At 43.3% G+C, this 13,223-nt stretch overlaps 2 protein-coding genes across 4 annotated transcripts; one reads left to right on the top strand and one right to left on the bottom strand.

Annotated features, from left to right (window-relative positions):
- The first annotated feature begins 5,408 nt into the window (after positions 1-5,408).
- Positions 5,409-10,203, top strand: LOC117848705 (psbP domain-containing protein 1, chloroplastic). Its single transcript, XM_034730217.2, has 3 exons — positions 5,409-5,607; positions 9,266-9,687; positions 9,798-10,203. The coding sequence occupies exons 1-3, from the start codon at positions 5,469-5,471 to the stop codon at positions 10,014-10,016; spliced, it is 780 nt and encodes a 259-aa protein (XP_034586108.1). The 5' UTR covers positions 5,409-5,468; the 3' UTR covers positions 10,017-10,203.
- On the bottom strand, positions 9,180-11,816 carry LOC117848706 (glycine-rich RNA-binding protein 2, mitochondrial). 3 transcript variants are annotated; one of them, XR_011897882.1, is made up of 6 exons: positions 11,589-11,802; positions 11,396-11,510; positions 11,118-11,186; positions 10,895-11,001; positions 10,586-10,775; positions 9,180-9,704 (listed from the first exon to the last, which is right to left on the bottom strand). XR_011897882.1 is itself a non-coding variant. In XM_072292857.1 (5 exons), the coding sequence occupies exons 2-5, from the start codon at positions 11,508-11,510 to the stop codon at positions 10,768-10,770; spliced, it is 294 nt and encodes a 97-aa protein (XP_072148958.1). In that variant the 5' UTR covers positions 11,589-11,816; the 3' UTR covers positions 10,366-10,767. The 3 variants fall into 3 exon arrangements, 2 of the variants coding, with proteins under 2 accessions (XP_072148958.1, XP_034586109.1); XM_072292857.1 differs by lacking the exon at positions 9,180-9,704 and having other exon boundaries at positions 10,366-10,775; positions 10,900-11,001; positions 11,589-11,816; XM_034730218.2 differs by lacking the exon at positions 9,180-9,704 and having other exon boundaries at positions 10,366-10,775.
- Positions 11,817-13,223: the final 1,407 nt, after the last annotated feature.

Below are 13,223 nucleotides of genomic sequence, written 5' to 3'. Positions count from 1 at the left end.
GTTGATTGGACACCGCCACGATGGGACGAAAGCTAGGTTTTAGAGATGCTAATTATGTACGTGTGTAGACACGTGTCAAATCGTGGTTAAGGCTTGTAGGGATGGGATAACAATTAACACTCAACTTTTGGATATGATGATAAGCATGATGGCACAAGGCTAGATGTGGAGAAACTAGTAACCACCACTGTGTGCATGCCCATGAACCACAGCTGGGTTGCAACAAACAGAAACAAATGATCCATGACTGACGTGGCAATACGTGAAGGGCCTCTGAATAGCACATGCACATGCATTTGAATTTCTTATTATACATAGTCTATTTATATTCTTTATAAATGATATGTTCAATTTGTTATACAGTTTTGCATATCACATCTAATTATTAATCTGCACCATTCTACTCTTGTGCCACTAAATTAAATTACTTTAATATATAGACCTTTATTTTTCATATCTCTCGGTTAAATAATGAGATGTTTCTAGCTATTGTTTTTTTTCTAACTGTAAAACATCATGCAATTTGCATGTCACATCACAAACGAGTACTAACGCTATCAACTTTTTGAGTTATGGCAAGGCACGTGAGATTGCTTCACCCCATCGTCCACTGGTTCAATCAAGGTTTGCATCCCCTCTACTTTCTTTGACATTGCAAAGTGTTTTCCATAAACAGAGTTGAGCATCGACCACAATATACGCATAGCTACCAAAACATGTAGCTGTCAGCCTGCTGGCACAGACTAAGATTTTCATTCATTGATGCCTTGGAGATGGATGGATCCATGGCGCTTACAATCATACATGGACTGCCAACAACTAAACTTTGCACAATTCAGTCACTTCCTAGCTATCCTAGGCTCAACGCAACTTGTGGAGTTATTGTCTTATTGTCGAAACAAAGGTCACACGTGTTACTTGCCCATTGGTACGTAGTCATGCATCCAGTTCTCCTATCGCTTACGACATGACATGATATTTTGCGCATGACTTGATCAAAAAAAAATCCCGAGCACGTACGTAGGAGAACTACATATTACATATTATTATCTCATTGAAAAGAAGAAGAAGAAAATGTATAAAGGGGGACAAAATATAGATGTGCTATAAAATAGAAATTGGCGACAAACAAACTCCTAAAGAACGCTAGTTGTCCATATATAGTGCATGACTTTGATGATTATTTTATTCTTTATCATTTATTAGCAACTATTATTGAACATCGTTCATATATATGGGGCAAACTAAATGCTTAACTCGATGTATTTTTCTGGTAAAAGTTTTATAATTCTGACTTCTAGTTGTATGTGCCTATAGCTCTGTTTGGGGGAGCTCAAGCTTTTTCCAAAAGCGCTTCGTGGAGAAGCTCCGATCCATTTGCTTCCCTAGGAAGTTGCTCTCCAAAGAAGCAAAGCTGGGTTTTGAGCTAGCGGGTGCCGACATCGAGGAAGGGAGCTATGAGGCGGTGATAGTACTGTCGAGAGAGGTAGCTCGTGGTACATGTGACGCCGACGAGAGAAGGGAGCTCGGGGCGGTGGCGGCGCTGGGGAAGGGAGTTGGGTGCTGCCACAGCGACTGCCGAGGGATATTGACCCACCCAACTCTTGCGTTGGTCACCAAATTTTAGTTTCTAGATATGGGTTTTGTCGTTTAGGGTAGTCCACTGGAGCTCAGTGCTACTTCCTCCTCCGTCCATGAAAAGTGCAATTCTAATGTTTAAAAAAAATTCTAAACAAGTGCAATCCTAAAAACTAGATCTAACTACCTACCTAATTAAGTGGTCGGATCTGATTTGTATGTTAAAACTTACTACATGTGGGAAAAAAATAAGAGCATGAGAATCTTTTCACACCACAATCCTAGAAAAATTAGAATTGCACTTTTTATAGGACGGAGGGAGTACACTAAAAAGAAAACACGTGAAAAATATTTGAATTCATTTATCTTAAAACACATCTTACAAGAAAAATCTTTGAGTAGGCGAAATTATAAAGGCCCAGAAAAGCAAAATGAAACACGAGCAAGGTTCATAAAAACATCATTATTTTTAAAATGGTTTTCTATAAAAAACACATGTTTAAGCTACTCAGGTATCTCTAACCACTCGCCAATATATTATATACACTTCAGGCGATTAAACTGTTAAGCATAACGATAAGCGTGTGCATGCTTATCGATCTGATGGCGATACTCAAGAAAAATTCCTACTTAAAAAAGAAAAGTGTTTTGAAATGGTATGCAGTTGTTGTGTCGCTTTGTGGAATTTAACCAGGAAAAATTATGGTAGCCCTCAACTCGAGAGGTCTCTTTTGATGCTGAACGTTTTTGACCATGCATGTGCATGTCCTATATACTTCCAGCAATGATCTCGGTGGGACTGCACGCGTCAAGTCAAGAGTTAGACGTATATAGCACGTTGGTAAATGGTAATTCACTGCTTTTGCTTTCAGGTGCAATACGGTAAATTATGTTTGTCAGTTTCCATAATTGACCTCTAGAAAACTCAATCAGTCCTGGTCTCGTGGATACGTGTGCGTGACTACTGTTGGACGCGCATGCTGCATGTTCCAACTGCACAGGAGAGGAATGTGGTAGAGGAATAAAAATCTCGGAACGAATCGGATCCGGAACTAAAGAGTCATTAGTCTCAGGTCTAAATTTCGTAATTTCTCAGAGCCCTTTTAGTCACAGTTCGTGGTTCCAATCGAGATAAAAGTAGAACTTTGAATCCCGGTTGGAGTCACCAACCGGGACAAGGAACAAAAAGGACCCCTTTTAGTCCGGTTGGAGCTATCAACCGGGACTAAATCCACCGACGGCCTTTAAATCTCTCCAGCTCTATCTCTCTCCGTTATCCTTATCTCGATCTGCTCCTCTCTCTCCTCCTCCCTCTGCTCCCTCCCTCCCTCCTCCCTCTAGCTCCTCCCCAGCCTCCTCCTCCCTCTGCTCCCTCCCTCCCTCCTCCCTTTAGCTCCTCCCCGGCCTCCTCCTCCCTCTGCTCCCTCCCTCCCTCCTTGCCGCGGCCCGGTGAGGCGCGGCGCGGGCGGGTGAGCCGCCACCGCGTGTGGCCTAGCAAGGCGCGGCGGCCCGGTACAGCGCGGGCGGCTGGTGAGGCGCAGCGGCCCCGCGCAACGCGGGCGGCCGGCACGGCATAGGCAGCCCGGCGAGGCCGCCACCGTGGCGCGGCTCGGTGCGGTGCGGAGCAGCCAGGCGAGCCACAGGGGGTGAGATTGGCGAGAGGTGAATAATTACTTGTTTGTGAATGATTCGTTTGTATTTTTTGCTGGTGAATCCACCGTGTGTTGTGAATCAAATCGAACTCATGTGTTGTAAATAAGATCTTATGCGAATTGATTGGTTCTGTATTCTTACTTGTGTGATGGTCATTGTGAGATGAGCATGTTTATTGCTCTTGATTTGATTGTATCTGTGGTGGAGTTGGAGCTCAAGGAGGTGGTACGGTGGTCGTAGCGGAGCTGCAGGGGGCGGCAGGGCGAGCAGGCAGGACGGGGGCAACCTACTTTTTTTTTGAACCTTTTAGTCCTGGTTGGTAAAACAACCAGGACTAAAGGAGATCTTTAGTCCTGGGTGAATGATCCGGGACAAAAGAGGAACTTTTGATCTCAAAAGATTAGTCTCGGTTGAATTTTTGAGATATATGAGCCTATCCAACCGAAACTAATGTCCATTTTTCCATCAGTGTGTGGTAGCACACTACACACCTGATAGTCTCCTCCGTCAATTGGCTAAAGTTGGCTTCATACTCCAATCAGTCGGCCATGGTAGCAATAGCAACACCTTGTTGAAACTAGCCCTTATTTAGTTAGGTTATTTATGATAGAACCTATTCACTTAATTCGAGTTTTCAACTTGGCACATGAGCTCAGGTTTTCTTAAATTTACCCACAATGAGAGGTGTATGTGACAACTTCATCGATCTCAAAATCTTTGACGCCCAGATTCTCAAATATGCTCGTAATGGTTAGGTTGTGTGCGAGTATTTATAAAGATGAGTGTCGTCCATGCGCATGTGCGAACGTGTGAGCGTTTAAGTCCACACCCAAACTTTGGCCTATGTACTCATTTCCTATAACTGATCATGATCGATATTCATCGTCGTCACTTATACTTCTTTCCTATAGCTGATCATGATATTCGTCATCTTCACATATACTTTCGTACCGTGATTTTGATGTAAACATTGACTAGCATTAAAGAAAATAGCATCCCTTACACATGTGTGGTACCCAAGCATTGACTCCAACATGCAATTCCGTCAGCTCCTGTCTATTTCCAGCACAACCAAAATGGACCAGATTGGTAGGTAATGTGCAACTGTATGTTTGACACCACGTACACGAGAGAAAAAAACATATACGAACTCTCTCTCTCTCTCTCTCTGATAGATTCTTTATGAAATCATGAGTTCATATGACGCATGGATATATCTCGTGAACGATTTCAAAAGGATAAATTCGAACCAAACTTTGACAAAGCAAAGCCCTACATGTAGGGAGTAGAAAATTGCAACATGCGGTGCATAGCCGCATATATGGCACAAGATAGGGCCATCCGGCCACCTATCACGGCCGACGTTTCCATCACCAACGCATATACACAGGGTCCCGTGCACACGTTGACACATTTGTCTTGAGTTGAGGTGACACCTCTCTCTCTCTCTCATCAGTACGGCAGCCTTGAACTTTGTTGGCTTGTTGACTACTCTGTATAGCCAAGGAAGAGCGGCTGCGAAGGATGGAGACATGCTTGCAACATGATGAACTCTTGATAGCACATTTTTTTCTTCTAAATCTCTCTCTTTCAATGCTGACAATTAAGTTTGACCGACTAGACCTCTGAAACAAAGACTCTTGTGGTACTTCGATGAAGTACCGATAGTAGTAGTGTTCAATAATATTATTCACCCTGCCAGAAAATAGAACAACGTTCAGGGCTAAACTAACATGAAAAAGGTAACGCTCATCCAAATATTAGTAGGGATCTGCCCCCTCCGTTCGGAAATGATAGACATATTTTCATTAGGAAAAAAATAAAACTTTACAAATTTTTGCCAATAATTAGTTAAGTTATAAGCATTTAGTATATAAAATTTGCATCAGTATATTTATATTCAAAGTATTTTTTAATGATATTGAGTCTTGAATAATTCATATTATATTATAAAAGTTATAAGAGTCAAAGTCACCTTGGAAGACTTTTCCTATTTCAAATGCCCCTGCCCCTGTATTTCTGAACCGAGGAGTATAATTTTCTGGCTCGCACGCCGGGGGGCCTCTCTCTCTGTTTCGTGGGCCGGACGTGGGCCGGGCGTGTCGTGGGCCGCCATTCAGACGTGGACAGCCCCGCGCTCTCGTGTGCTTCGAAGCATCTCATTCGTCCACGTCGGAAAAAAAAGGCTATCTCTATCCGCTTGAGCAGAGCCGAGCTCAGCTCACTGCTCAGCTCCCATGGCAGCCGCCGCCGCCGCAGCAGCAGCGACTGCCTTCTCCGGCGGACGGAGGAGCCCGCCCCGCACGCGTGCCGCCGCTGTTTCCCCACGCGCCGAGGTGTCCTGCAGACGCCGCGGCGGCGGCGTCCTCCCTGCTGGTACGCGCTCTTCCTTCTAGCCTTGCCTGCTCAATCATTCTCGATTTTTGTTTCTGCTGGTCTGCGGCTGCGTCGTCCTGTTGGGTTGGATCAATGGAGGTAGGGAGCGAGCGTTCACGAGACCGGTTTTCACTTCTTCTAGATAGGCGATTCGTGCGTGTTTGGAGAGAGATTGGCGTTGTTGCTGTACGAGTACAGCTGCACTTGCCCAATTAGGATTTGTGACTGGACAGAGGCTTCTGCTTGTTACATTTCTGCGTTTTGGGGATCAAGCTAGTACTACTTCCTCCGTCCTAAATTACTATTTGTTTTGACTGTTTTTTGCTTTGGATCGAGATATATATATATATATATATATATATATATATATATATATATATATATATATATGTCGTAGCAAAAGTTAGGTATCTAGAAAAACCAAAACGAATAGTGATTTGGAACGGATGGAGTACATGCCGATGTTTTAATCAAAGTTTAGTCCTCTGACACTGAGGTTGGCAAGTGTAGCTTAGCTCAGTCTCAGTCCCCAATTGTGTCTGGACTGCCGGAAGATTATTAGCAGAAAAAGAAGGCGCTCCCAAAGTCCGAACAGCAACCTCACTTAGTCACTTGACTGCCTTGGACTTGTAGTCTGGATGGTCTTCTTCAAGCGTGCAATGAATCTACGTCAGATTTCCACAAAAATTTATTGATGGAACGTTCCTTCATCTCGTGTGCACATTTCAAGGCACGCGGGTTTGATCGGGTCCTCACTTTTTATTCTTAGTCACTCCTTTTTAATCCTTCTCTTGTTATTTCCAGAATCCCGGTGCTCTTTATGTGCCCCCGGTAACTGGAGGTCACGGCTAAGAACTTTCTATCACGTTTGTTGCTGCTTGCTATGATGCAATTGACAGTAAGCTACTTCAAGTCTTGCTAGTTGATAGTGATTCCATATGACCTGACTTCAAGTTACCTACCTTTGGCCTGTTCAGCACACGGTGCCTTGTTGTCAGTTCGATGTATCAATTCCAATTCACTGGCCCCTTTTTCCTAACGTAATTTCCACATGGATGTGCTTCAGTTGGGAATGATCATACCGCACCCTTCTATTGATTGGAAATTGCTGCAATTGAAAATGACTGACATGGTGTTTGTTGTGGATTGATAAGGACAGTTTTAGCATTTTCGTTATTTATGGGTCATGCAGTCAAAATGGAATATTACAATAGGCTGATGGTGTGCCATCTATCATCATGTCATTTTTGTATTTGTCAAGGAGCCTACAAGTTTGACGTACACTGCATAAGAGCTAGGATCCAAGAGTTGCTAGCTGTGCTGTCAGAATTTATGTGCTGTCTTATTTACCCTAGTGTTGAATACTCTGTATAATCCTGTTGACATATTCAAACAGTTGAATTTAGTTAGCTGACAGTTTTAGTTAGGTTGAATCTGTTTGGAACTTGTTTGGAACTCTTGCATACTAAGATTCAGTTTCCACCTACTCTACAGGCCAGACAAGATAACCGATAGCATTGATGGAACAATTTTAACATCTTTAACTTCGAAAGCAGTCATTATGCAAAAAGTTATGAATTAGAAACGTGGTGATTGCAACAGACTGACAGTACAAAATTTGTCATTTTGTCAAAGAAAAAAATTTGTAGTTATGTAGTATCGTAGTTCCTGGCTCATGCTTCATGAAAATGCTTCGGTGCGTGACTAGCTGTAGCATAATAGAATCTAACCTGTCGATTACTACAAACTAAATTTTCCTAGTAAAAAAAATTATCTAGGACTGCTTGTGTTAAAGGGGACTTTTTTTACTAATAAGATAGCTGCAATCTTAAGGTCTTCTTGTCCTAGTTTGCATCCGCAGTATGTCACAAAATTGAAGAGGTAACAAACTGAATGGAAGACATGCACATATTGACAAATCTTATCCTTGCTTGATTATTACTTGTTTACAAATCATTACATCTGTAGAAACTGCGAGCAGCTAAGATTTCTGCAGTTCCTAGGAGGAATGTTACTAGACATGAGTTCCGTAACTTAGATTAAAGCTTAGCTCAGATGAATTAAACATGTGCAGAAAAAGCTGATCTCAAATTTCAAATTGTAGATTTCTAGTCAGGATGGTTCTTCCTCAAGCGTGGGATTCACATTAGATTTCCACATGCATTGAGTGATGGAACATTTCCGAGTTGTGCTATTTTACATCATGTGTTTGAAGACGCACGGTTTTGGTCGAGTCCTTACCTTTTAGTCATTTTCTTTGTCCTTTTCTTGTTATTTCCAGTGCTCTGTCGTTCTCAGTAACTAGGTCTTAGTCTAAGAACTTCTACTGTATTGCTGTGCCACATATGGTGCATAACGGTGTAGCCATTCTTAGTCTTCCGTGTAGCCATTTCAAGTCTTCCGTGTTGATAGTGATCACATATGACCTGGCTGGCTGCTGGCTTCTTCTCACTTGTGTGCTTTGGTTCATCCAGCATGCGCATGTGCCTTATTTTCCAGCAATCTTGGAGTTGCTGCACCTTTCATGTGCCCGAACCCTGATTTGTGGCTCTTGTTGGGTTTCAACTCTAGTCTACCCCAATTTGCTTGGGACTGAAAGGCTATATTGTTGTTGCTGCTGCTGTTGCTTGGAGTTGCTGCACTTGTCGGTGGAATGTAGAATAGAATTGTAGACACTATTGTCAGTTTGTTCCATCACCACCAATTTGTTGGCCACTTTTTCCTAACGAAATCTCCAAATGGGTTTGTTCCAGTTGGGAATGACCATAACTCACCATGCTGGTCACTCTTTACTAACTAAATTTCCACATGGATGTTCCAGGTGACAATAACCAAAGCTTACCCTTCTTTTGGTTGGAAATTACTGCAATTGACATGTGACAATGACTGGCATGGTGTTTGTTGTGGATTGATTAGGATAGTTTTAGCATTTTGTGCTGTTTACAGGTCATGAAATTAGTGTAAATGGAGTATTACAATAAGTTGATGGTAGTGCTCCCACCCTTCGCTACATTGTTGTGTTTGTCAAAGGAGGAACTAGCCTACAAGTTTGAAGTACACTACACATGAGCAAGGCTCCAAAAATTTACTAGCTGTGCTGTCACAACTCACAATTTCTGTTTTGTCCTGTATACACTAGTGTTGACCATTATGTATAACGGTATTGATAAATTCAAACAGTAGAATTTAGTTACCTAACAGTTTCTGTTAGGTTAGGTCTGCTTGGAATTTGTTGCCTACTAAGATTCAGCCTACACTCATGTTCCAATCAAAGATTTAACAGTTTTAACATTGGTCACTTCGAAAGGAGTCATGATGCAGAAGTCATGCAATTAGGAAACGTGGTGACTGAAAACTGATAATACAAGACTTGTCACTATTCCATATAAATTTTGTGCAGTCATGCAACAGTTTTAGCATGGTTACCTATTACAAGTAAACATTTTATCTAAGATAAGACTGCTAGTATGACTAAGATAGCTGTAATCTGAAGCTCTTCTTGTCCTAGTTTTCATCTGCAGTATGTCATGAAATTGAAGAGGTAACAAACGGAAAGATGGCAGACACACAGATTATTGAAGAATCTTTTCATTGCTTGATTATTACTTGTCTTCAAATATTACATCTTCGCAAACTGCGAGCACTAATATTTCTGCAGTTCCCAGGAGGAATGTGCTGTCAACAATGCTATCCACTTCAACGGTCCTAATCTTAGGGCCAAAACAGATCACACTAGCTGAGACAACCGGTGGCACATTCAGGGAGTACATCGACACATTCGACGGCTACACCTTCCTGTACCCCAAGAGCTGGATCCAAGTCAAGGGAGCTGGCGCTGACATATTCTTCAGAGACCCCTTCGTCCTCGATGAGAACATGTCAGTCGAGATATCATCCCCTTCGTCGTCAAAATACACCAGCGTCGAGGATCTAGGCCCTCCGGAGAAGGCTGCGGAGAAGGTTCTGAAGCAGTACCTGACGGAGTTCATGTCGACCAGGCTGGGCGTTCGGCGCGAATCGAACGTCCTGTCGGCGTTGTCCAAGGTCGCTGACGATGGCAAGCTCTACTACGAAGTTGAGGTGACAGACAGAAAACGCTGCAAGTTTCGTTTATAATTCACAAGTGGTTAAACTCACAATAACTTGGATTGAAAACTCAGATGTGTGTGCTCTTGGTTTCTTTCCTGCAGGTGAACATAAAATCCTATGCGAGTAACAACGAGCTGGCGGTGATGCCGCAGGACAGGGTGCAAAGCCTGGAGTGGGACAGGCGCTACCTGTCGGTCCTCGGCGTCGAGAACAAGCGGCTGTACGAGCTGCGGTTGCAGACGCCGGAGCAGGTGTTCATGCAGGAAGAGGAGGACCTCAGGAGAGTCATGGACTCCTTCAGGGTCATCAAGGCGGCGTAGCACGGTGTACTGGTGCAGAGAGAACTAAGTGCATGCAAAATATTGCAATGCTTTGTCTAAGCGTAGAGCACACGGAATTTTTTTTGTATAGCTGATAACTTTGTTGATAAATTTGTCTTTGGATAAGATATTCAGATTATACGTACCTAGTCTGCAATATGTTACGATGCTGAAAATTGGTGCTTAATTTAACTGCCTCAGCAACATGCTATAGCTGATATTGTCTTGTGTTCACTGAGAAGGCCTACTTCCTCAGTCAATGTCATCCCCCTCCCAGTGAGCCGACCGGGGGGGGGGGGGGGGGGGGGGGGGGGGGGGGGGGGCAATTGGGCATTAGTGCCTCTGTTCCTTCTCTAAAATCATATCAATCTCATTCTTGGCAACAAAAACTAAAACTCTGCTACATAGTCGTTGCCTCAAAAGCCATTTCATATGAGTTTTGATTCTCAGGTATGAGTTGTGACTGTCAATAAGTTCAAGTCGAGGCATGAGTAGTTAACTATTTCAAGTGACCTGCATGGAGCTCATGTGGTGCCGCTTTGCTTAACAGGGATCTCTATGCCACTTACATTGTCGAGGGCTTGAGAAGATGGGTGATCTGACTATTGCCTTGGACTGCCTTGTCACTAACTGGAGGATGTTGATGAAAAATGTGTTGCTGGAGACACGGCAAGGAAAATGCAATTATGCATCTAAATCGGTAGTGTCAGATCGCCCACTGTCTGAGTACTGCACCCGAATGGTCCTTCCATCAAGCACCTGAAACAATTTCAGTGTGGAAATATGGGTTAGCAATAGAGAGGTGAGCGCATAGCCGCACATTGTTCCGAGAGAACTGGGCTTGAGAAATGTCGACGAAGATAGTGAGGAGCACTTGCCTCACCGTTCATCTTCTGCACTGCTGCAGCAGCTTCGTCTTCCGAAGAAAATGTAACGAAACCAAATCCTTTCGACTTCCCCGTTGTCGGATGGCATATCACCTTCACTGCGGTGCATATTCTAAGAAATAAGAGGATGATTTGCGTTGTACGACACAAGATACAGGTGCACGCGTTTACATAGCAACAACATACATTCGTATTCATAAATTGGTAAGAATACCTGCAATAACATCACCATGTTGAGAGAAAGCATCCTTGAGAGCTGTTTCATTTGTATCGTAAGAAAGACCTGCACTTTATTATACAATTACAAGAAATAAAAGGCAATAATCAGCATCAGCACACCCCAAATTGAACCCATCACACCACTTAACATCCTTCCCATTGGAAATTAAAAAGGAAGAATTTGATCAGGTGCGATAATGCTATCTCTCTAAATCTGACAGCAGAAAGCGATCCACTTAAAGAAATCATATGGGAAAGGTCGAAAGGATTTACCGCCGATGAATAACTTGGGCGTGCGTGCACATGAACATGCGGCGTTCCGATTGAACAGCTTCCCGAACGGAGTCACAGCATTGCGCAGCATCCCTCCTCTCCCATTCAGCATCATCTGCAAACTCTAGAAAACCATAACCCCCAAATCCAACGGGCGAGCGAGGAACGCACCGGTCTTGAGAGATGCCATTACCTGCCCGCGCCTCGCACGTGCTCGCCAGCCGCCGCGGTGTCCCGGGCGCAGATTGACGTCGCCGTTGCGTCCCGCGCGTAGCTCGCCTCGCGCGCAAAGCTCCTCGCCGTCGCAGCCTCGCACGTGTGCTCGCCGCCGCCGCCGCCGCCGCGGGTCGGTAATGACTGCTAGGGTGGGGAGCGAGCGAGGCAGAGCATCGGAAGGGCTGGCGCGGAGGAAACGGGGAATCGGACGGCTCACGCGTGCTGGAGCAGAGGACACTAGATCTACAGTGATCTGTAAGCCCAACGGTAGCATAAGCAATCAATCGACCGGCCTCAGCGTGTCCCACCCAGTTTTAAAGGCAAAATCAAATGCACGAATAACATATGTGCGAAGATTACACACATGCAATGATTTCAGTAAATATTATAGATAGTGCTATAACATAAAGAGAGTATTATATTTATTACATAACTGATAGTCTTTATACGAATAGCAAAACAGAGTCTTTATTCTAGCAGCGGAACTCCAACAAAGACGACTCCACGTGCAGTTGACTGGAGGTACACGTACGCCTAGAACTCCTCGAAGTCTTGAAGAAAATCTCCTCGAAGTTGACTTGGTCTAAATAGCGGTTTTAGTAAGGGTGAGTACACTTATAGTTGGTGCTCAGCAAGCGTGAGGAATGTATAGTGTAAGGCCAATCAAGAACAGGCTATGGTTTAATAGCAATTTAACATTTTAATTGGTTGGTCAAATTTTATTAGCAATTACTAAGTATAAGTTTATACCACCAACATGAACATAAATAAAGATAACAATAATAAATAACAACAATTTAATTCGACTTCCGATAAATTAATAATGTGAGGGTCCAGGTCACTCTTGACCGTGAGCACGGTTGATTGATCAGTTTTACACTCTGTAGATGTTGCACATCTTTACCCACAAGTTGCGTAAAAGTTTGAAGAAACTTTAAACCCAACCATATTGTGCGGGCCAGGCACAATACCACACTTCCGAGGTATGATTGCATAGGGACGCTATAAGGTCTTTACAAAGATTCCTTAGTACATGGTAACATGCTAAGGTTTCAGGTCGAAGCAGAGCATAAATCTCTCTCAAGACTGTAAAGCTACCATAGAGCAGAAGGGTCGGGCTATACCCCATCAACGCCTCCCCTTTCCTCTTTCGGTTAGATTACTCAGACTAGAGTCTCTAATTAATTAGCCAAGACCAGAGCCATATAGTTCTTGTGGTTGTACTGTTTTTCTGGATGGTCGCTCCATATTCCAATTAAGCATGGTGATGTTGTATTAATGAAAGGTATAGCATAAATAAAACAGGTTTAAGCATTGGTTTATTAATACCACCGTAACCAAATTGAGCAACTAAGCAAGAACTACCCAACATTAAAATAACCCAGGTTGACCAAGATATAGGGAATAAAACTAGGCACACCATAAATAGGACCCATCATGTTTATAAAATTAACGTGCATACCATATGTGTATTGAACATGAAAGTAAAAATTTCATAGGATCAAATGGTGATCAAAGGCACGACTTGCCTTCCTGGATTTGCTCCTGCTGCTCGAATTCTTCAAAGTCTTGACCTTCAAATTCCTCGAACTACGATCCTTCTATACGCATC

The sequence above is a fragment of the Setaria viridis genome, chromosome 3 (assembly GCF_005286985.2).
Source record: "Setaria viridis chromosome 3, Setaria_viridis_v4.0, whole genome shotgun sequence".
NCBI lineage: Eukaryota > Viridiplantae > Streptophyta > Magnoliopsida > Poales > Poaceae > Setaria > Setaria viridis.
The sequence above is the reverse complement of the archived record's forward strand: the minus strand, read 5'-3'. Positions and strand labels throughout refer to the sequence as shown.

What these genes read in the sequence shown, in the direction of transcription:
- LOC117848705 (XM_034730217.2), top strand. Translation starts at nt 5,469, where the DNA reads ATGGCAGCCGCCGCCGCCGCAGCAGCAGCGACTGCCTTCTCCGGCGGA. An exon ending in CGGCGGCGTCCTCCCTGCTG is followed by an intron (nt 5,608 to 9,265) that starts GTACGCGCTCTT and finishes ATATTTCTGCAG; the next exon opens with TTCCCAGGAGGAATGTGCTG. An exon ending in AGCTCTACTACGAAGTTGAG is followed by an intron (nt 9,688 to 9,797) that starts GTGACAGACAGA and finishes TCTTTCCTGCAG; the next exon opens with GTGAACATAAAATCCTATGC.
- LOC117848706 (XM_034730218.2), bottom strand. Translation starts at nt 11,510, where the DNA reads ATGATGCTGAATGGGAGAGGAGGGATGCTGCGCAATGCTGTGACTCCG. An exon ending in GCCCAAGTTATTCATCGGCG is followed by an intron (nt 11,187 to 11,395) that starts GTAAATCCTTTC and finishes AATAAAGTGCAG; the next exon opens with GTCTTTCTTACGATACAAAT. An exon ending in TGCAGAAGATGAACGGTGAG is followed by an intron (nt 10,776 to 10,894) that starts GCAAGTGCTCCT and finishes AAATTGTTTCAG; the next exon opens with GTGCTTGATGGAAGGACCAT.